The 22,641-nt window shown below is 51.4% G+C and overlaps 1 protein-coding gene across 7 annotated transcripts in view; it reads right to left on the bottom strand.

Annotated features, from left to right (window-relative positions):
- PRDM11 (PR/SET domain 11) overlaps positions 1–22,641 on the bottom strand; it is a 90,010-nt gene that overhangs the window by 24,133 nt on the left and 43,236 nt on the right. For 6 of the 7 annotated variants that reach the window (XM_053899804.1, XM_053899805.1, XM_053899803.1 and 3 more), the window contains one exon: positions 6,044–6,111. In XM_053899804.1, coding sequence (XP_053755779.1) covers positions 6,044–6,111 — 68 coding nt within the window. Of the gene's footprint in view, positions 1–1,726; positions 2,149–6,043; positions 6,112–22,641 lie in introns of all 7 variants that reach the window. The other variant, XM_019470192.2, reaches the window with a different exon arrangement.

Consider the following 22,641-nt stretch of genomic DNA (forward strand, 5'->3'; position numbering starts at 1 on the left):
GCCCAGCCCAGGTCACATTTGGCAACCTCATTACCTTCTTGGGGAGATGGAAGAGACAGCAGGGCAGGATTTAGGGAACGGACGGCCCCGGCTGCTAGGCGCCCGTCTTTTTCTCCTAACTGGGTGGAATCACCCTGAAGCTTAGCAAAATGCCAATTCGTAGGGAGCTGGCAGACCTGGGCCCGAGTCCTGGTTCTGAATCTAGCTGGGGGGCCACCTCTGTTTCTGGAACTTATCTGCCTCGTCTACATAGCAAGGGAGTCAGAGTAGACGGCCTCCGTTCCTTTCCCAGTCCTGAAGAACGGACTCTGAGGGGCCACCTGTCAGGAGCCCCAGCCAAACAGGAAATTAGTGCGATTCCCATCCCAACAGCAGAGGGCCGTGGGAGGGAAGACGGGGTCCTTGTGAACCACCTTCCCCGGGCTGGCCAGCCGCTGACTTGCAGTCCTCCTGCCCTGCTCCGTCTATCGTAGGCCAGACTCCCGTTGGGACCGTGGGCCGAAGGTGGGGGGATGTGTGGGGAGAAGGGGGTGCAGTCCCACCACAGAAGGGTCTCGACCGCTCCCCATTCAGGGGAGTCCCAGATGGAACCACAGCCCCAACTACAGCCTGCGGGGCCAGGAGATTCCACAGTCAGGCCCCTGCATCCAAGTCCATCCTGGGTCACGGGAAGCAGAGGTGAATAAAGCAGAAGAGGGGTGGAGAAGGGCACGGGGGCGGTAAGGACAGGGAGGGAACCTGGTGAGATGGAGAGATCTGAGAGAGAGCCTTAGAGGGGGGAGAAAGAGGCAGAGGGCAGAGAGGAGTGGGCGCAGAAGCACAGAAAAGAACACAGAAATGAAGAGGTTAGGAAGAGAGAGAGCAGGAACTCATCTTCCCCCCCACCCCCTCCGTGGCCTGGGCCCTGAAGACTTGGCTGGCTTCCTCCCGCACCCCCTCCCCCACGCCTGCTACACTGGGCTTCCCTGGTTCCTCTCTGTCCTGGAACGTGCCAAGCGCCTTCCTGATGCGGGGGCCTCGTACATGCAGTTCTCAGCCTGGAGGCTCCCTGCTCCCCTCCCGGCGCCCCATGCCGAGGCCTGGTTAACTCTTACTCACCCTTCGCAAGTCAGTGCAACTGTCACTCCTGGGAGGCCCTCCCCGGCCCCCGAGGACAGCCAGCTCCCCGGCCCCCTTGCTCTCAGGCACGGCTAGTACGTAACTGGCACGGCCAAATGCAACACTTGAATACAGGGCACCTTGTTCAAAACCCAGTGTGAATTTCAGGAGGCCAACAGCAGAGCACGAACCCCCCGCACGGTGCCCTTGCACGTGCAGGGCCCCAGGGACACTGCGCAGGTGGCCGGGGTCGTCAGCCCCGCTCTCAGGACTTCCGGCGTTCGCCCTTCATCCCTTCATTACAACTGTCCTTGTACAATGACTTAAAGCTTGTTTATTCCCATGAGTCTAGGGACAACCCCAGAGCGGGGCCCGTGTAGGATTTATATACAACACTGTCTTCCCAGCTCCTAGCACAGCTCCTGGCACAGAGTTCAGGAAATATTCTCGAATGAATGAACGGAAAGGGGTGGAGAAGACAGAGCGGGGGAAGGAGGGAAGGGTGCATGGGGAGACTGGATGAGACGGAGAGGGACAGAGACAGGAGAAGGCCAGGGAAGGGGGGGGACGGCAGGGGAGGAGGAGGCTGGGCAGCGGGAGCCCGGGGAGGGAGGCAGGTGGTACTCACAGCTGGTCGAGGGGCTGTCGGTGCCGTCCAGTTCCGCCCTGGGGAAGCTGTGCCCAGAACGGGCCGTGAGCAGCGCTGACTCGATGGCCCTCTCGTGGGCAGTGAGCACGATGGCGGGGGCCCGGCCCCCGGCCCCGGGGCCCGACAGAGACTGCTGCATGAAGGCCAGCTTGTCCTTGGTCCTCCGTTTCATGTCATCCCATCTGTGCTTAATGTCCTTGACGGAGCGGGGCACCTGGCTGACGGAGGTGATTTTCCGAGCTATGCCTTCCCAAATCTTGTCCCTGTCGGCATGGGACAGCCGCATGGTCTCCCTCCCAAAGAGAACCGCTTCGTGGTGGGTCACCTCCGTGACCAGAATGTCCAGCTCCTCCTTGGAGAACTTGGGCTTCCTCTTGCGCTCAGCCAGGGGCGCCACATTCCTTGGGTTGAATATCCCACAAAGCACAATTGGGTAAATGACCGTCAGCGCGGGCGGTCCTCCTCCTTCCTAATTGCCGGCCCCCAGCTGGGGAGCCAGGAGGCACCCGGGCACCCTGGCCTGCTCACCACCACCACACCCTCCTCCTAGCGAGAGGCCCCTTCCACTACTCCTCAGAGGGCAGGCGGGCAGCAGAGGTGCGGCGGAGTGGGTGGAAACGCGGCCCGCGCCGGACGGCCCGGTGTCGGGCCCTGCCGTGGCCCTGGGTGGCCCTGGCTGGCCCCGGCAGCCGGGGCGCTTGGCTCAGCCCCTCCCGGCCTCTCTCCCCAGCCGGGTCAGGAGGGACAACCACCCCACCTTCGGGGCTGTCACCAGAGAGGGGAAAGCAGAGTGACGAAGAGCGTTAAAGCCCCGAAGAGGGAGAAAGGGTCCTTACTGGGGTTCGGACCGGGCCACGGTCACTACAGATGGCTCACAGGAAGACTACTGAAACAGGGGGTGTTTCAATCTCCTCGCCAGCGATGCCAGCGATTAGGGTGTGGTCACAGAAAGCGTTTTCTGCCCTGCGGCTCTCTTTGTCTCCTTCCCCGGCCTCCAAGTCCTCCCCAGGCCCCGTCCCCGCCTTCCGCCGGATGTGGGTGTAGGCTCCCCTCCAGCTGGGGTCAGCTCGTTTCAGGGTGAGCTGCGGTGACCTTTGGGCAGCTCGTGGGTAGGACGCGAGCGGTCCGTGAGCAGCCACCGGGAGACAAGTTCCCCTTTGATGGAGACTAGGAGTGACCTTGGCTTCCACGTGCACAGAGGAGCCAGGGGCTGCTTGAGCAAGAGCAACCCAAGAGAGGAACCCAACACATGGAGGGGAACCTGGAGCCCCGTTCACTCCTCCAGCTGCCCCCAAAACCACAGCAGGAGGCTAGGGGCACAGAGATCCCTCAGCCTTTACCTCTCCACGTCACCTACCCAGAACGCCACAGCTCAGGCGAAAGGAAGGTCGGGGCTTTGTGACCCGGCCAAGACAGGGACCGTGGTCCGCGCCTTGCACTCAGACAGACCTGGAACTAGGGGCTGAGCCTCTGGTGCCCACCCTCTTCCCCGTCTAGACAATGAGGCTCGTGATTCTAGCGCCACCTCCCAGGGCAGCCAGGAGGAAGTCATGGGGGTTTTTCAGTCTCACCACTATTGGCAGTTGGGGCTAGAAAATTCTTTGTGGGTGGGTGGGACGACATCCTGGGTAATTAGGATGTTTATCAGCCTCCCCGGCTTGATGTGACAACCGCCAAAGTGCCCCCAAGCAAAACAGCCCCCGGTTTCAGACCACCGATGACACGGATGTAGAGCACCTGGGTAGGGAGGCCACCAAGTCAACCCTCATTACATTGACGCCCGTTCCCTTCCCGGCCCACCACTTAAGTGTTTCAAAACACTAACCAACTCCATTCAATCATCCACGAGCCCCCAGGTTGTAACAGTACAAGTGAAGGCGTCTGCAAAGCGGAAGGAGCTATACAGAAGGAAGCTATACCCTAAGGGGGAAGGCAGGTTCCCAGGATGAACCGGCTTTCCCCTCCAACCACCACCAGAGGGACATCTCCACGGCAACAAACCACGTACCCAACCTCAACCTACACCTTGAGTCTTAGATGAGATGGGCGGCGGGGGGGCACCACCTGTGGCTACCCTGGCACCATCTTGCACTGGAACAGGGCCGGCAGCTGGGACAGAATGGGAACCGGACAGACCCCATGCCGGCAAGGGAGCAGTAGCTGAACCCACCCCACACGGAGTCCAGGAGGCCATGCTTTGGCTGGGCCCTGTGCGCGAGCAGAAAGAACACCGGCCCAGAAGTCCAGGGGCGGATTCAAGTCCTGGTTCTGCCAGCGTCCTCGTGGTCTTGAGTAAGATCTCGCCCTGCCCCGGGCCTCAGTTTACCACTGTAGCATGAAGATCAGTACAGGGTAGCGGTTCTCCACCCTAGCGGCACATCAGAATCCCCATCGAGAGCTTTAAAAAAGACCGATACCATGGGCTCCTCCCCAGCCCAATTAAGTCAGAATCTCAGGGGCATCAGATGATCGCTCAGTTAGTTCAGATGGTGTCTTTCTTTGGGGCTTGTGGGAAAGCCTTGCCCCCAGGCTGAAAGATCAGAGATGGGGGTGGGGGGGGGGTGTGGAACAGAACCAGCTCGTCGGCAAAGCTTCTAGAGTCTCGAAAGCAGCGGTGCAGAAAGGCCTGACACTAGACTGCGCCCAGACACCCTCTCCTTTGCTTGTCTAGAGCCAGACGCAGCAATAGGGAATAGGAGCCCAGGCCAGGGGTCTGGTCCCCACTTCCGTGTCTCTGGTCACAGTGCCCTCAAGTGAAAACGTGGCCCCTTTGAAGGCCCATCTCCAAGGCCCCCTCCTCTTTGATCTGGGCCCTCGCACCATATTGTCTGTGCCTTCTTCATTCAACAACTTTATTAGGAAAAACCAGTCTCCACGGTGGAAGGTGTGAGTCCTGGGAGGACTGGGAGGGCAAATCCACTGAGGGCGCCCAGTTACGGGGTCTGCTATGCAAGTGCCGAGCTGACCGGTGCCCAGTGGTCGGGGAGAAGGAGTTAGGAGGGTGTCCAGGGTCTTCTTGGAGCACCTTCAGGGCAGTGGCTGACCCGATTACGTGAAAGGGGGCTGGAGGGAGGGAGCGTGCATCCCTATACTGTGACACAGGGGTCACCTGTCCCCGGGGCACCTCTGCTTCTGCACCTGTTAAGTGGCAATGAGAACAGCTCCTCTGACAATAAGAGAATAAATCCTACTGTGCTCTGAAGACGGTAAACCGCAGCCCCTCTCGCCATCCTCCCTGCATCTGCCATCGATGGCTCCTGGGTGGGGAGCACAGGTGGGCGGGGCGGTAGGCTCCAGGGAAGGGGACAGCAGACCTCACCATAGACTCTCCATTGCAAACCACCTTCTCTCCCTGTTTGCTTCGAAGGTGTCAGAGTTTAAATATGGCAAACTCCCTCTCAGGAGGTCTCTGACTGCCCTCCCTCCAAACACAACCTCTCCTGCACCCCCCAGCCGCCACGGGTCACACAACTGCGCAAACGCCGACAGAGGCCCGATCCACGGTGTCCCCACGTGTGGCCATCCGAGACCTCCCTTCCCTCCCAACCCAGATCCTGTCACCATTCCTGGGCAAGGCACCAACACCAGTCTGACCCCTCACACGGCCCGCAGACCCCTCTGGGCCGGGCCCCGGCACACCGCACAGGCCAACGGCACGGAACCAAAAGGAGAGCCGTGAGCTGGGTCCTCGGTTCCAGAGGCTCAGCGCAGCCACCCCTGGGTGACCCTGGGCCAGTCTCCTGCTCTCTCTGGCCATTAAGGATCCTTCTGGCACAAACTTCTGTCCCCAACACCAGACCGCTGTAAAACCACTCTTGAAAGTACTCACGCCTGGGCAGCAAGGGCCATCCAAAACTGAGCTAGAGACTGTGCTGGGAGCCTCCTTTTCCATGGAGGCCATTTAAACAACTGCTGGCAGCTGTAGTGGGATGAGCCCTGCACCCCTACATCAGGAGTCTGCCCTCTGAGAGGGATCCTGGGTGGAGGGGGGCCCCTCCTTGGTGGGAATGCTGCCCGGAGCTGGGGGCCCTGGGTACTCCAGACACAGGGACAAATGTGAAGCCTCTAGGGGTCCTTATAACCCACCGGCCTCTTCCAGAGCCCCCTGATGGAAGGCCGGGGGAAGCAAGAGGGTCCCCCAGAACTAGACACATCCCAAACCCTGCAAACGGCAGTCCCAGGGCCTTCGGGGGCCTCCACCGCTGGGGACCGCAGAGGCCCAGCACACTCCTTTGGCTTCCTCTCCAAAGTTTGGGCAAGGCTCCCGGGAAATCAGCAGCAGAGAGCAGGACTCACCTCATCCAGTTGGCTTTAGTCTCGTCTGACCCATCTATGGACTTGTAGTGGTTATTCTTGTCCACAATCTGGAAGACAGAGAGAGAGTCTAGAAGGGGCCACCCTGCAGAGGCTCTCGTGTCCCTGGGCTCCTCCCCACGCCAGGGTCAGGGGCCTGGCCCGTCTGCTACCTCCCCTCCCCTCCTCTTGCCCTCCTGCTACAATGCCCCCACTGCTGTAGGATGAAACCCTAGGTAGGGCCAGGAATCCCATCTTCCTCTCCTGTGCTGATAACAGACCCGGCAACAGGGCCAATGAGCAGCATTTCCAGTAGCCACACACGGCCACCATGAAAGTTGCATCCAGCCCCCCTTCTCTCTTCTAGCTTCTGTGAGGCACAGAGGCCAGCACCGGATGACTGAGCACCTGTGATGTGAGAGGGCTCCTCCTCTGGCCAGCCTCTAAATCCTCAACAGCCTCAGGGTTGGGCCGGGCTCTTTTCTCCTGGAAAATGTCCTATTTCCTCATCACGTTTGAATCAGAGTTCAGCTGGGTATGGAATTCTAAGCAGGTTGTTTTATTTTCTTTCAGCACCTGGAAGATCGCCCAAAAGGCTGCCCCTAGGCTGTTCAGCAACGTATTGTTGTTCCTTTGTGGATAGGCCATCTCTGGTAAAATGTGAGACTTGCCCTTCATTTTTGATTTTCTGCAGTTTCCCTCTGTGGTTTTGAAGTGGAGGTTTATTTTCTTAGAATTCTCATTACTTGAGGAGCTAATTCCTTGATGAAAACCTACTTCTTCAATTCTCGAAAATTTTGAAAAACTCTTACGTTCACGAAGACAGCTTCTGAGTCACTGTCTCCAGTTTCTTCGTGTAGGATTTCTAGGAAACATATTTAGGAGTATCGCTCATGTCTTTTAACTACCTTTCTCCGTTTTTCTCTCTCTCTCTTTTTGGCAGTGCTCTGGGACTATTCCTCAGAACTCTCTTCCAATTCACTAATTCTCTCTTTGACTGTGTCTAGTTGAGAATTTATCCACCTATTAAGCTTCTTCCTTTCTTTTTTTGTCTTCCTTTCTAAATGAGAACTTTTAATGCAATGAGTATTTTTCATTCCCAGCATCTTCATAGCCACCTTTTGTTCATTCCACCTCTGTTTCATAATATCACATTCCTTTTCTCCTTTCCTAACAGTTTTATTGAAGTATAATTGACATATAATGTACCCATTTGATACATTTTGACAAATGTATACACCCACTGCCACAATCAAGAAAACAAACATATCCATCACCCCTAAGTGTCTCTGTGCTCCAGAACCTCCCCTCCTGCCCCCTTCCATACCTCCCATCCCCAGTCCACTGGCAACCAGCAAGCTCCTTCTTGTCGCTAAAAATTACTCTGTGTTCTCTAGGATTTTACACAAATGAAATCAAATAGAAGCCATGTCTAGCTTCTTTCGCTCAGCACAATTCTGAGATTTGTCCATATTGATGCGCGCATCCGAGTTCATGCCTTTGTGCTGGTAAGTAGTATTTCATTGTTTGGATGTGCCACAATTTGCCTTTGTATCTACTTACTGATGGACATTTGGGTTGTGTCTAGTTTTCAGCTATTACAAATAAGTCTGCTATGGGAATCCAGTTACAAATCTCTCTGTAGACACGCACATTTCTTGTGGGCAAATACCTAGCAGTGGAATGGCTGGGTCACGTGGAAAGTATACGTTTAACTTTTAAGAAATTGCGGACCTGTTTTCCAAAGTGGCTGCAACATTTTATATTTCCATACACCAGCCTATGGACCCACCAGCTGGTCCAATGCTTGCCAATACCTGGCATGAACAGTCTTTTTCATCTCAGCCATTCTAATAGGGATGAAGCAGTATCTCCTTGTGGTTTTAATTTTATTTCTCTGATGACTAATGAGGTTGAACATCTTTTTGTGCACTTACTTGTCAGCTGCATATCTTCTCCGGTGAAGGGTCTATTTGAATCTTTGCCCATTTTTGAAATTGGTTGTTTTTTCCTTATTATTGAGTTTTGAGGGTTTTTTGAAAATATACTTTGGATCAAGTCCATCATCAGACATATGACCTACAAATGTTTTCTCCTAATCGAAGGCTTGTTTATTCATCCTCTTAATGATATCTTTCGAAGAGCAGAGGTTTGAAATTCAAACACACAAACAAAAATCCACTGTTTTGTTCTTTTTAGTGGGTGTTATCCTTCATTTCCTCAAGGATCCGAAGGCTGAGACTGCTCGTTATCCCTCATTATCTGTTGCCTCCTTCGTCCGCAGTAACAGAACCCCTGGATTCTAACTGGGCACTTGGCTACGTGTAATGACAGAATACGTTTCTTGGCTTCTCCATTAATTAAGTTCTGGCCAATAGGATGTAGTTGGAAGTGTCATGTGTCAGCTTCTTGAAAACTTCTTCAAAAAACAGCTGATACGTGCCTTTCCACCATCCTACTGCCTGGAATGCAGACGTAATGGCTGGAGTTCTAGCTACCAACTCACCAGACTATGAGGATAATCCAAACACTGAGATAGTGGTGAGCTGGGATCAAGCTTGGTTCCCTGGGGACTTACTGAGGCAGAGCCACCGCATCGGCCCTAAAATGTATTCAATGTATTCAGAGTAGAAAAATGTAACTCCTATTTTGCTTGAGCTGCTGTTATTTTGAATCTCAGTTACTCAGAGTCAAGCCTATTCCTGATACAAATCCTAAATGGTTATTCTTTCTTTCTTTCTTTTTTAATCTTTTTTAATGTTTATTTATTTTTGAGAGATTGAGAGAGAGAGAGCGTGAGTGGGAGAGGGGGCAGAGAGCGAGGGAGACACAGAATCTGACACTGGATCCGGGCTCTGAGCTGTCAGTACAGAGCCCGATGTGGGGTTCAAACTCACGAACCGTGAGATCATGACCTGAGCTGAAGTTGGACGCTCCACCGACTGAGCCACCCAGGCGTCCCTGAACGGTTATTTTAAATTCATTTTCAGAATACTCCATAATTTTTATTTTAGTGTGAATTCATTTGTTATTCAGAGGCGGTCTTTTTAACATTGCTTCATTCGTTTTGGAGCTTTAGTCTTGGGGAGGGGTTCATCTTTTTTTTTGTTTTTCTTAGACTCTCATTGTAGCGTTTGGGGAAAAAAGGGTCGGGCTGGTCAAAGTGTGAATTCTCGGCGCATCTGACTAGAAGTCCCCCGGCCCCTTCCGCACACACCTTCTTCACCTACACTCTCACTCTGGATACTCACATCTATCTCTAGACTCTCATTTGATCACTACACACAATTTTTATCTCAAGACCCAGGTGTGAATACCGGACTTCCCATGTGACTTCCCTTCCTTGGATGTCTCCTATCTCCTAGGCACCTCAAATTTACCTCCCCCAAGGTACCCTCCCCCCAGGCCCCACCCCCAAACCCGTTCCTCCCCTATTTTCCTCATCTACAGCAACTAAATCCTGGTTCACAAGCATAATTCGTTCCAGCAACATGCTCGTAAGCCAAAGCACTCGTACATCAAAGCGAATTTCAGGAACACCGGCTCAGTTGTGATCATGGGACGTTCCGTGTCACATAGGACTCGTATCGCCAGACATCATCTGTTTATCAAGTTAAAACGAAATTAGGAACATTTGCCGATCTTGAGGAACACTCGCAGAACAAGTTACTTGCCATCCGAGGTTTTGCTGTGTTTGAAACCACCATCCACGCGGGTTTCAAAAAGAAAGCGATACCCACCAAAAAGCAGTGAATGGTACCCTGCATGGTGTGTGAATTACACCTTGAAAAGGGTGTTTAAAAAAAAAAAAAAAGGACAAAGAAAGTCACCTTTCACCTCTTGCTCTCTCAATGCCCCCCCATCCAGTCCCTCAGCAAATCCTGGCAGCAGATGTCAAGACCGCCCCTCCGACTCCATGGCGTCCCATGGCCGTGCTGGTGGGAGACATAAGCTCTCTTCCAGACAGCTCCAGGAGATCCTAACTAACCTCCCCGAAGCCGTCCTTGACTCGACTCGCCACCACTTCTCAGAGCAGCCACTGCGATCCCTGTGGATGTAAATCCCATCACGTCACTCAGCGGGTATCACAGGTTAACCCTTACGTTAAGATGTGCACTCGTGGCCACGGTCTTCGAGACCCGTATAACCTGGTCCCCGCCTACCTCCCCAGCACGGGCCTCCCTCTTCCCTTCACGAGCTACGGCCACAGTGAGCCTTGACACTGGTAGGGTTCACCGCCTACTCTTAAAAAATTACTACCCATGAAATTGTTCAAGCATTCAGAAATTATAATGAGGAACGCAGCTGAAAACCGCGTGCCCGTCGGCTGGAGACAACATAAGTGACCCCCCCAGCCGCATCTGTCCCCACTTGGTTCACTTCAAGAAAGCACCCGATGTAGCCGAAGACCGTCTCTGCCTCCAACTCACGCACCCTCCAAGGTTAACCGCCGTCCCGAAGCGCGTAGGGAGCCTTGCCATTTTCACTACACAAGGAGTTTTCTAGAAACAACGCACCGAGCCGTTTGGCATGTTTGTGAAGTTTACAGATATGGCACCCAAGGAACATACTCTTTCGTACCTTTTTCCCACTGATTTTTGCACGATTGGCCCCTTCTTATCCTTTGGGTCTCAGTTTCTGTCACCTCAGAAGAAGCTTTTCCTGACCTGAACCTAAGGTAGGTTCTCCCCTGCCACTTCCTGACCCTCCACAGGCCTGTCCCTCACAGCACTAATTCTATGACCTCACCTGTCACTTCCTTTTCAAGACCTGATTGCAGGGTGCGGTTTTGTTATCGACGGTGTTTATTTGTCAGCATGGCTATGAACTCTGTCCCTCGCTAGACCACAAGCTAATGAAGACAAAGCCCATGGCTATCTCGTTCCTAATGGTGGCCTGGCCCCAATGCTAACATAGCACATGGCACGTAGCAGAATATTCGTTGAATGAATGAATGATTGGATGAAAAGCCTTTTTAAAAAAAAAAAAAATTTTATGTTTATTTATTTTTGAGAGAGAGAGAGATAGAGCACGAGCAGGGGTGGGGGCAGAGAGAGAGGGAGACACAGAATCCGAAGCAGGGTCCAGGCTCTGAGCTGTCAGCACAGAGTCCAGTGTGGGGCTCAAACCCACGAACTGTGAGATCATGACATGGGCCGAAGTCAGACGCTTAACTGACTACGCCACCCAGGCGCCCCTGGATGAAGGGCCTTTTAAGTAAAAAGTGAATTAAAGAAAAAAAAAGTATATAATGTCAGTATTTTAGTAAAAAGGAAATGAGTGCTGTGTCGGAACTTGCTTGTACCGACTGACGGGAGCTGACAGTTATACTTTCCAGAATTTCACGAACCAGTCGTGAACCACAGCCATTATTAGAAATTAAGCGATAGAAATGTACAATTCAATAAATATTATTTTGAAGGTAATAAATATTCAAGGCTTATCACTTCCTAATCATTTTTTTTTTATTTTTTTTTTAACGTTTATTTATTTTTGAGACAGAGAGAGACAGAGCATGAACGGGGGAGGGTCAGAGAGAAAGAGGGAGACACAGAATCCGAAACGGGCTCCAGGCTCTGAGCTGTCAGCACAGAGCCCGACGTGGGGCTCGAACTCACGGACCGCGAGATCATGACCTGAGCCGAAGTCGGACGTTCAACCGACTGAGCCACCCAGGCACCCCACTTCCTAATCATTTTTATGTTTCACCATAACTTGGGTTCTTGAGGGAAATGGACATCTACTGCGTCTCTTTCCACCTCCTGGTTCAGCGACTTCATGTTGGTACCTCGAAAGCGGCCACGGTGGGAGCATTTGCACCATGGAGATCGGCACACGTCCCCCCTCCCCCCACCTTACCACAACTGCCCCCACGTTACCTAGCGCACACCACGCGCGTGTGTTTGCGTGTGCACGGAAAGTCTGGGAAATACATTTCAAGCTCTCAGCTCTGGTTACCTCTAGAGGAAGCGAAAGAGGAAAGCAGGATGAGGCTTTTACTTTATTTCTCTATGAGACTGGACTGTCTTTGTGGTTTCAAATCCTCAGATAGACGAAAAGAGAAAAGGCGCAGATCAGGCTTCCCCCTCCCTGCCCCGCCCCCCAGAGTCTCCCCAGATGGTGCCCCGGTCCTCAGGGACCTCCCCCTGGCATCTCTTAGAACCCTGCCCGTGATCATAGTACTCATCCCCCTACGTTATCATTTTCTGACTCTCCTCTCCTTCCTGGGGGAAAAAGAAAAGCATCTCAAGGCCCTTGCAGCCAGTAACAGGGGCACCAGTGGGCTGTGAGAGCCCTGGAGCCAGAGGGATCAGCTAGAATCTCAGCTTCATCATTTACAAGTGAGTGGTCTTGGGCAGGCAACTCTACGGGCTTTGCCTCAGTTTCCACATCTGTAAAATGGGGTACAACCCAACCCTGCAGCACTGCTGTAATGACTGATGTGGGAGGAACTCAGTAAAGGGTCGCTATTAGCATTTCGGTCGTGACTGTCATCACAGTCTCTGGTCTCCGAATGAAGAGCCCAACTGTTTAGTTACCCTTACTTCTCGGCCGGCAGAGGTCTCCGGGTTAACGTGGAGTTGTTGTGATCTGCCTTCAATTGGGCAGAGAGGCCCCCGGAGGGAGCTTTGAGGGATGAGGAGACTGCCGGAGGCCCCCTCAGGCTGGCTTCAGATCTGGAGGTTTGCTGAGGGATGTTTCTGGCATTCTCTCTGCCACCAGTCAGGGTTTTCTCCAACCGAGCATTCATTCATTCATTTAACAAATATCACTGAGAGAGTAGCTACTACAGTGTCAGGTTCTGGGGGATAAAATGGTGATCCCGGGAGACAATGTCTTTGCTCTCACAAAACTCACAGTCCAGGGAGATACAGAAAGGAGGCCACTGTGATGCCTGGTGGTTGGCACTGTGGCGGGGAAATCTGTGGAAAGAGAACTCAGAGCTGGAGTCGGGATCTGGGAGTCAGTTGAGGACCTTCTTGGGAAATGGTGAATCTAAGCTGAGGTCTTGGAGAAGAGGAAGGTGAGGGTGTCCCAGGCGGAAGGAGCAGGAGCGGGCAGGATCGCACAGCATTTGTGGACCGTGTCACATGTCACTGAGCAGCCCGGGCCACCCTCAGCAGAGAGCAGGCCGACACTGGGATGGTCCAGGAATGGCCAGCCAGGGCCAGATGCTCAGGACCAACCCCCGAGGAGGCTGGTCCCCCCATGTCCTCCCTCGCCTTATCCCACAAGGTCAACTCCTTGGCCCTTCTGAACCCAGCACTTCCTGGAACCACCCGGGCTCTGAACACTGTGATATGAGAAGGACCTTGGTAGCCTAGACCTGACCAGAGAAGGGTGACCAGCATGGTGAGAGGGTTCCTTAGCCTGGAAAAGAAGAAGCCAGAGAAAGAGCGATCATCAAACGTGGGAAAGACCACCACTTGGAGGGAGCAGGGCCAGGACAACTTAGAGGGGCACAAGCCTGAACGGGGCACAAGGAATATGCAGGCAGGACAGTCGTGCAACAGAACGAGCGCCCTCGTGAGGTGGTGAACCTCTTGTTACCAGAAGTATTTAAGAAGATGGATGACCCACCACTAGGAAGACTAAAGAGAGGACTTTCCCCAGAGTGGAAGTCTGGCCTAAACAGCTTCTAAAATTCTGCCTAGGGGTGCCTTGGTTAAGCGTCCAACTTCAGCTCAGGTCATGATCTCATGGACCGTGAGTTCGAGCCCCGCGTCGGTCTCTGTGCTGACAGCTCAGAGCCTGGAGCCTGCTTCGGATTCTGTGTCTCCCTCTCTCTCTGCCCTTCCCCCGCTCATGCTCTCTCTCTCTCTCTCTCTCTCTCTCTCTCTCTCTCTCAAAAATAAATAAAATAGATAGATAGATAGATAGATAGATAGATAAAATTACATCTAAAACTCAGCCTGTATGATTCTATGTGGACAGATCCTCAGAAAATAATACAAAACCAGAGTTTGGGCCCCCTGGGGCAAGCATGGTCTATTTGGATCAGAGTGCTATTTCTGACTATGGTAACGATTAACAAAGACATCAGCAACGCCACGCCAGGGGCTGTCATTCAGAAAGCAATTTCACTGTGCAAAGGACCCTTGCCCCACCTTTTCATGGGTTCTCACAACTCTGTGAAGTAGCGACTACGATCATCACCCCTATTTTGGAGACTGGGGAACCGAGGTTCCGTTTCACAGGCAATTTGCCTGTGGCCACAAAGGAAATGTGTGGGGAAGCCGGAGTTCATTCAAACAAACAACAGCCCGCCTCTTACGCACCGAGATGGACCTCATGCCCTCTAATGACCTCATCAGAATCCGCCAGGAATGTCCTGGGGGCTCCCTCTGAATTTCCAGTGTTGCTGCTGGTTTGAGCAGATTTGCCCAGTGAAGATCTGCATTTTACTAGAGGGGAGCATTCTGCTTGGTGGCAGAAGGTCGGCCGCAGTCAAGGGTTCACTGCTGGGCTCCTCTGAGTGGTGCCATCACCGGCTGCTGCCCAGATTAGATTTTCAAAAACCTGATTTGCTTGCAACTTTCCAGGAACCCATGGAATCCATAAAACATTCTGATTTTCAGCCCCGCACCTCCTTAGAGCAAAGTGGTTACAAAAATGATTTATGAAGCGATTCGCAGTTGACAAGGCACTCTGCCCATCTCAGATGCTCCTCCCCGAACCCCAGGAGGCAGACAGCGTCGGCTCTCTTCTCCAGCTACTTCCCAGTCTAGCAAACTGAAATGGCAGAGTGAAAAAGAGGCCAGACTGAACCCGAACTTGACCTGAATACTTCGGCTGCAAGGAGGCCTCTGAGATTATTCAGGCCCCGGCTTCCAAACCTGGTGCCTACGGATGGACTTTGGCAAGGGGAAGGGGAGATTCCTTAAAATGTGCACAGCATTCCGTGAATATTGGTATACATATGAGTACAACTCCCTAAGTCTGGCTGGTCAGGAACCAGGATCTAACCTGCCCCCATCCCCTTTTAACTGATAGAATTCGTGCTTCCTTTTCTTGTTCTAAAACTCTCTTTTATCAAATTTCAGAAAAGGCCCCCGAGATGTGGTAAATGGGGCATGTTTACATACAATCTCGAATTCCACATCCAGGTTTTACATACTACCGTTCCACTCACCGCCCCCAAGAACCCCGAGGCGCTACTGGAGATAATAAAGACAGCTGTGAACGGCCCTTCGCCTGCTGTGCACCTGCACGCAACAGGCATCAAGGCTCACAACTCATAAGGTCATGTTCCGACCGTGCATCCCCATTTTATGCACAAGAAAACCAGCGCTCGGAGGCAACGAGCCTCCAGCCCCAAGATGAACGACCCTCAAGGAAAAATGTCTGAGTCCGGAGCCCCCCGTAACCAACCCAGAAAGCTCATCCCCACCCAAGTCCTTCTGCTCGGCCTGTAAAAGTCCCCCCCGGCCCTGTTACCAGCCTCAGGACCAACTACCCCCTGAACACACTTGGCCTCACTCTTCTTGGTAATATACCTGGCTATGGGCAAAACCAGTGGGTTGAGCCCTCGGGCAAGGACTGACAGCCTCGGGAAGCTGGCCTGAATCCTGTTAGCTATGCCTTAACTTGAGGGGCTCTGGGGCAAGAGTGGGAGAGAGCCCCTCCCCCCCCCCCCCCCCCCCAGAATCTGCTCAACCTGAAGGCAGCAAAAATGCACATTGGAATGGGTCTGCTCCGGAGAGATTCAATAGAAACAAACTTTAAATACGCTACAGATGTCAAGGATCTTCCAGGTGAACGTGGCAGAGGGAAGCTGATGTGAAAAGCACCCACAGGGTCGTCCACAGCACAACCAGCACGGCCGTCATGGGCGGCTCGCCCCCCAATAACCAGAGACATGAACGAGAGGTAGGAAGAAAAAAAGCAGAGAACAAACCAAAGCTCTGCCATGAGAGAGCACTTCACCCCCATGAGGATGGCTGGAGTCAAAAAGTCAGCGAACAGCAAGTGTGGGCAAGGATGTGGAGAAATCAGCCCTCGCACCCTGCCGGTGGGAATGTAAAATGGTCCCGCTGCTCTGGAAAGTGGTCCGGCAGATCCTCAAATGGTGAAACATAGGGTTACCGTGTGACCCAGCAGTCCCATTCCTACGTATTACCCAAGGGACATGAAAACGTAGGTCTACACAGAGACTTGTGCACACATGTTTAGGGTAGCATCATTCATAATAGCCCAACGATGGAAACGACCCAACTGTCCATCGACAGGTGAGCGGATGAACAAAATGTGGCCTATCCACGCAATGGGGGGGAAAAGGCCAGTGAAAGGAAGGATCATGCTATGCAGTGATAATCTGCCCCAACCCGGAGGTACCCTGAAAACATGACGCTATGCGCAAGAAGCCAGTCACAAAAGACCACGTTCATACGAAGGTCCACAATAGGGACATCTGTAGAGACAGAGGGACATCCATAGAGACAGAGTAAACTAGTGAGGGCTGGAAGGGGTGGGGGGAGAGGAGGAGATGGGGTAACCATTAAAGATAGAGTTTCTTCTACGAGGCGATGAGAGTGTTGCACAACTGTTGGCGGTAGTGGAGGCAATCAGTGGTTAATTACTAAAGACCATTAAATTACACACTTTGGGTGGGCGAGCTGCATGGTCTGTGCTGGTATCTCAATGACGCGGTTGTAAGAAGTCCGCCAAATGCTCACGGGCAGCCATCAGACAAGATAAAGAAAACCACCTTATACCATCTGCTTGAAAAGTACTCCCTGGGGGCGCCTGGGTGGCCCAGTGGGTTGAACGTCCTACTCTGGCTCAGGTCATGATCTCGTGGTTTGTGGGTTCGGGCCCCGCGCCGGGCTCTGTGCCGACGGCTCGGAGCCTGGAGCCTGCTTCCGATCCTGTGTCTCCCTCTCTCTCTGCCCCTCCCACACTAGTGCTCTGTCTCTCTCCGTCTCTCTCTCTCTCAAAAATAAATAAAATGTAAAAAAAAAAAAAAAAAAAAAAAAGAAGAAGATCCAGTTTTGAAGTCCTGGCCCCATGATTAGCTGTATGGCCTTGGACCAGGAATTTAGCCCTTGAAGCCCCAGTTTCCCAATGTGTAGAAAGGGGGCTGAAGCGTACTTATCTGACAGCAAGGTTGTGAGGGCACAGAATGAGGTCACACAAATCCTTTAGTGCCTGAAGAACAGCACCTGTCAGAGGTATTGCTATCCACCCAACCCTCCCTCACAACTTTTGCTGAGGACCCACTGGGGCTTAAGGGTGCTGAATCAGGCTCCGACAAGACCGCTCCTAAAGGAATTTTCAAACACCAAAAAACCCTATGTTCCCTATTATTAAAATCAGGGGGTTTACTAGAAATTAGTCCCTCTCAAACAAGGGTCTTTGGATACGCTCTCAGGATCTAAAAGTTCTAAGAATGTTTAATTCAATGTTTTCATTCAAAAAATCAACATATGGGAATCGCCATGAGATTTCCATCCCAAAGACTGCTGTGCATGTAACCGGGTGGGCACCTGTGGTAGACTGAATTCTTGGCCCCGGTTCCGCCCTTCTCGATCGGCCTTGGCCATGTGATTCCGCACTAGGCTCTCTCTTACAGGTGGCCTGTCCTTCTTCGCTCCTTGACCCTGGCTTCAGCTGTGTGACTTATCTGGCCGGTGGGATGTTACCGCACACCAAGCAAAGACCGGGAATGTGCTTGCGAAAGGGGGGGGTGGGGGTGGGGGGTGGGGCTTGCCTCTGGGACCACCCCTGCCTTCACCAGGAGGAGAGCTTCTCCAGAGAGCACCTGCTCCTTCAGTCTGGGCCCAGAACGAACACGCATGGAGCAGACCAGGCTCCCCTTGAGGAGACGATCTGGCCCAGTGGCTTGCGGCAGAGAGGACCAGCCGCACCCAACTAAATCAGCCCGCCCGTGGTCCACCGGCAGACACGCCAGAATAAATGAGACCCCATAGTTCAGCCAGCAGATACCTGAGCAAGGATAAATGATGGCTGTTCTACGCCACAGGTCGGCAGACTTTGGCCCTGCAGGCTAAGTCCTGTTTTGGATGGCCCACCAGCTAAGAATGGTCCGTTTCTCAGTGGTTGAAAATAAATCAGAAGAAGATTTCATCACGCGAAAGTTGTCCGGAATTCAAATTTTGGTGTCCGTGACAAGTTCTGCTAGCATACGCCCCACCTCTGACTGTTCTCCGGCTACAATGACAGAACCGAGTGGCTGTGGCCAACACCGTGAGGTCCACAAAGCCTAAAATATTTACGGTCTGGCGCCTGACACAAAAAGGGTGCAACCGCAGTTCTCTGCCACGGAATGTGGAGGTAGCCTGCTACACTGTAACAGGCGAGCAGGTAACATCGATCATTACTATTAGCCATGAGCTAGTGAGAAAAGAACAGGCACCCACTTGATGAGCACAGGATGCATTCTGGTAAAGAAAAGAGTAAGAAACATCAAGGCCACTGCACTGACACACGAAACGCACGAAAGCACACGAAAGCACAGACATACCAAATGCCAAAGAACCTGGGTGTTTGTAGTCATTACCACGGTCACCCTGGAAACAGCGATTTCGGTTCAATAAACAACATCGTCGCACATATAACAATGATTTCACTCATTTGAGTTACGCGTGTTTGCATAGGTCTGTTCATTTGATATTTGCAAGTCTGTGTTGGATTTACAGCTGTTTCAAAGCTGTAAGAAATGTTTCCCCTAGCTCTCTGCTTAAACCTTTTTAAACAACATCAGAGTGAAATTAACGTCACATTGGGACCCCACGAACCTTAAATGTCACCTGACCGACAGGTACAGGAAAAGGTACTCGGCTTCACCAGCCATCGGGGACATGCAAATCAAAACCACAATGTGATATCCCCTCATGCCTGTTGGAAGGACTGTGCTCAAAAAGACGAGAGGTGACAAGGACTGGCCAGGAAGTCGAGAAAAGGGAACCCGTGCATTGCTTTGGGAATGGACACAGGTGCAGCCAACATGGAAAAACAGCATGGAGGGTCGCCAAAAACTTAAAAAGAGACCCCGTGGTCCAGCAATCCCACTCCTGGGCATTTATCAGAAGGCAATGAAAACGCCTGATGTGAAGAGATAGTTGCAGCATGATTTACGAGAGCCAAGACGTGGAAGGAGCCCAAGCGGCCATCGACAGATAAGGGGCTCAACACGATGTGGTGTGGATATACGATGGGATATTACTCATCCATAAGAAGAAATGAGATCTTGCCACTTGGAGTAACACGGGCGGCCCTTCAGTGCATTATTCAGAGCAGTGTTCCATGCTCTACTTGTATTCCAAAATAATAGATCTTGAGAATTACAGACAGTTTCAGCCAAAGTGGGTTCACCGGCAGATCACATATTGGGGGGGGGGGGCGGGAATCTTTGGTTTGCTTTGTGGTTCGATAACCAAACGCCCAGCATCTATAAAAGTTATACAAGGCAAGCCCATTTAATGCTTCTGATAGTAAGAGGAATCTTAAGACTGAGGTGCACACTTTTATTCCTGGAAAAGCTGATATTGAATGGGTAGTGTTTTAAGATGCATAGCATCTCAGAACATGAGCAAAGCAACTTCTCTCTGGCATCATCTTCCACTTTTCCTTCTAAGCACGCTCTGTACTTCGGCTCTAACCTGTTACCTTTCCCCCTCCACATGACCCGTGCCCCTGGACCTCGGTACACGTTGTGCCCGCGGCTGGCGATTCCTTGTTGCCTCAGTCCCTGACTCCCTGCAACTCATTCCTCTAATCCTAGCTCAGGCCTAGAAGCAAGGAGACCCCAGTAGCAACCACACACGCTTAGTGCCCAGGGATCTTGATTTCTGAACACGATTTCCACTAAAACAAATCAGGGCTCTTAGGAGAGATGGCCAGAACATCTTTTTGCACTGGAAAGTAAGGGAAATACTAAAATAGGAAAAAGGAGCCCGTCTGCACGGGCTCCCGCTGGCCAAATCTAGGGCAATTGAAACATCAAAATGAATGACAGGAATGGACTGGAACACACTGAAGGAAAAAAAAAAAAGGATTCATGAGTCCATCCCAATACTAAAAATAACTAAAACAAGCGATGGGGAGGAGGAGAGAGTTGAATACTTTTTTTTTTTTTCTTTTTGCAGAAGGGTGTCACATAGTAAATAAAGAATGTAGGATGCAAATCATTTTAAACCATGGAGAATAATTGATAAAGGCGGGGCGCCTGGGTGGCTCAGTCGGTTAAGCATCCGACTTCGGCTCAGGTCACGATCTCACGGTCCGTGAGTTCGAGCCCCGCATCGGGCTCTGTGCTGACGGCTCGGGGCCTAGAGCCTGCTTCGGATTCTGTGTCTCCCTCCCCTCAGCTCCTCCCCTGCTCACACTCTGTCTCTCTCTCAAAATAAATAAAGATGAAAAAAATAAAAAAATAATAATAATTGATAAAGGCAAGAATCATCAACAGTTGCTAAAACCACTGGGTAAAAGATAAGACAAACTGACCTCACAAGCTTCCTGCTATCTACAGGGAGAAAGACACAACATCCTTCATGCCAAAAATCTATAATCTGAACCTATCATGAGGAAACAATCAGACAAATCTAAACTGTGCAACATTCTGCTAACAACTGTCCAGAACTTCTCAAAAGTGTCAATATCCTGAAAGAAAAAAACAACGCAGGGGAACTGTTACAGAATAAAGGAGACTAATGAGACATGACAATTAAATGCATGAGTGGGTCCTAGATGGGGGACAAACTGTAAAGGCCATTTCTCCAGGGCAAGTGGGGAAATCTGAATAAGGATTGCAGTCGACAGAGTGTTGTATCGTATCCATGGTTAAATTTCCTGAATATAACAATTATATTGTGGTTATGTAGGGCAGGGGTCTGTTGGCAAACCGCTGATTGTAGTTCAAATGCAGCCCCCTACCTGTTGGTTTTGTTTTGTTTTGTTTTGTTTTGTTTTGTTTTGTTTTGTTTTGTTTAAGTAGGCTCCATGCTGCGCTTGAACTCACGACCCCAAGACCGAGACCTGAGCTGAGATCAAGATCTGAGTTGGGATCAAGAATCAGGTGCTTAACCGAGTGAGCCACCCAGGCGCCCCCCCCGGCCCCATTTCTAGACAGTTGTGAGCTAAGCATGGTTTTCGCATTTTTTAATGATTGAAAAAAAGTTCTTTCATGTCATTTCATTTATACGAAATTTATATGAAATTCCAATTTCAGGGAAATTGTACAACATGCACATTCAGTGTTTATCAATAAAGTTTTATTGGTGCACAGACACATTCATTTATGCACCGTCTACGGCAGCTCTCGCCCTGCAGTGGCAGAGTTGAGTGGCAGAGATGGGGAATGCATGGCCCAAAAGCCTGAGGTCTATAGCCGTATCTCAAACAGGTCAGAAAAACAAAACAAAACAACACAGAATGTGTGTGTATGTGTGTGCGTGTGCCTGTAGGTATACAGAGAGAGAGATTCAAGCAATTGTTATAAAATGTTAGCAATGGATGAATTAGATGCTGGGTGTGTGGGTGTTTATTATACTATTCTTACAGCTTTTTTTAAAATTTTTATTTTTTTAACATTTATTTATTTTTGAGACAGAGAGAGAGCATGAACAGGGGAGGGTCAGAGAAAGAGGGAGACACACAGAATCTGAAACAGGCTCCAGGCTCCGAGCTGTCAGCACAGAGCCCAACGCGGGGCTCGAACCCACAGACCGTGAGATCATGACCTGAGCCGAAGTCGGACGCTCAACCGACTGAGCCACCCAGGCGCCCCTCTTACAGCTTTTCTACAGAGCTTGAACATTTCAAAATAAAGAGTTAATAGAAATTAACAAACAAGCATGAAAAGCATCTGCTCATACACACACGTGCGCGCAAGGCAACCTGTCTCAAATGTCCCTTCTTGTCTTCCTGGACAAGCCCATTATTCTTTCCTTCTCTGAGCTCCCCCAAACTTGGTAACACCTGCCTGCTCCCGCTGACATCTCGAGGCACTGCAACCGTCTGCTAACGCTTCCATCTGTCCCAATCACTCAGGGCTTTTCGGATTCTGTTTTGGAGGCTGTGTCACGAGCTTTTGCACATCCAATTTCAAGTTTCAAAATAAATCTCCATTTTATGATGGCACTTGAAGCGGAAAACACTTGAAATACCATTTCACCTCTGCTCCCCCCCACCCAGCCAGTACCGTAGGGGTCTGGCAGGTGGGAAGGCTGCATGACAGCAGGTGAGCAATGTCACCAGTGTCCTCTCTTTAAGGACCGCCGGGAAACCTTCCGTCCGGTATCAGTACCCAGAAGGGGGACCTCCCCAGGAACTATCTGGGGGACTGTTCACGACATGGAAAGAATGACCTGGTAGCAGACCAGGCTTGCCTTTTCCCAGCGGCTGCCAGATTCAGACCCCATATAGCTAAAAGTGCATATACGGGTCATTGTGGTATGCATTTTTAGCCTCCTTCCTGGCTCCGCCGAGGGTCTCCACCCTTGTTTTTCTTTCTTCTGTCTCTCCCAGTTTTAACATGCTATAATGGTATATTTTATGTATCCTGCTAGGCTACCTTAAATCCCTTCTGGAACAAGACTGGCTGTAAGTGAAAAATGTAAATAAAAACGCTGTGCTGGCTT

The sequence above is a fragment of the Panthera pardus genome, unplaced genomic scaffold (genome assembly GCF_024362965.1).
Source record: "Panthera pardus isolate Hobbes unplaced genomic scaffold, ASM2436296v1 HiC_scaffold_12, whole genome shotgun sequence".
Taxonomy (NCBI): Eukaryota; Metazoa; Chordata; class Mammalia; order Carnivora; family Felidae; genus Panthera; species Panthera pardus.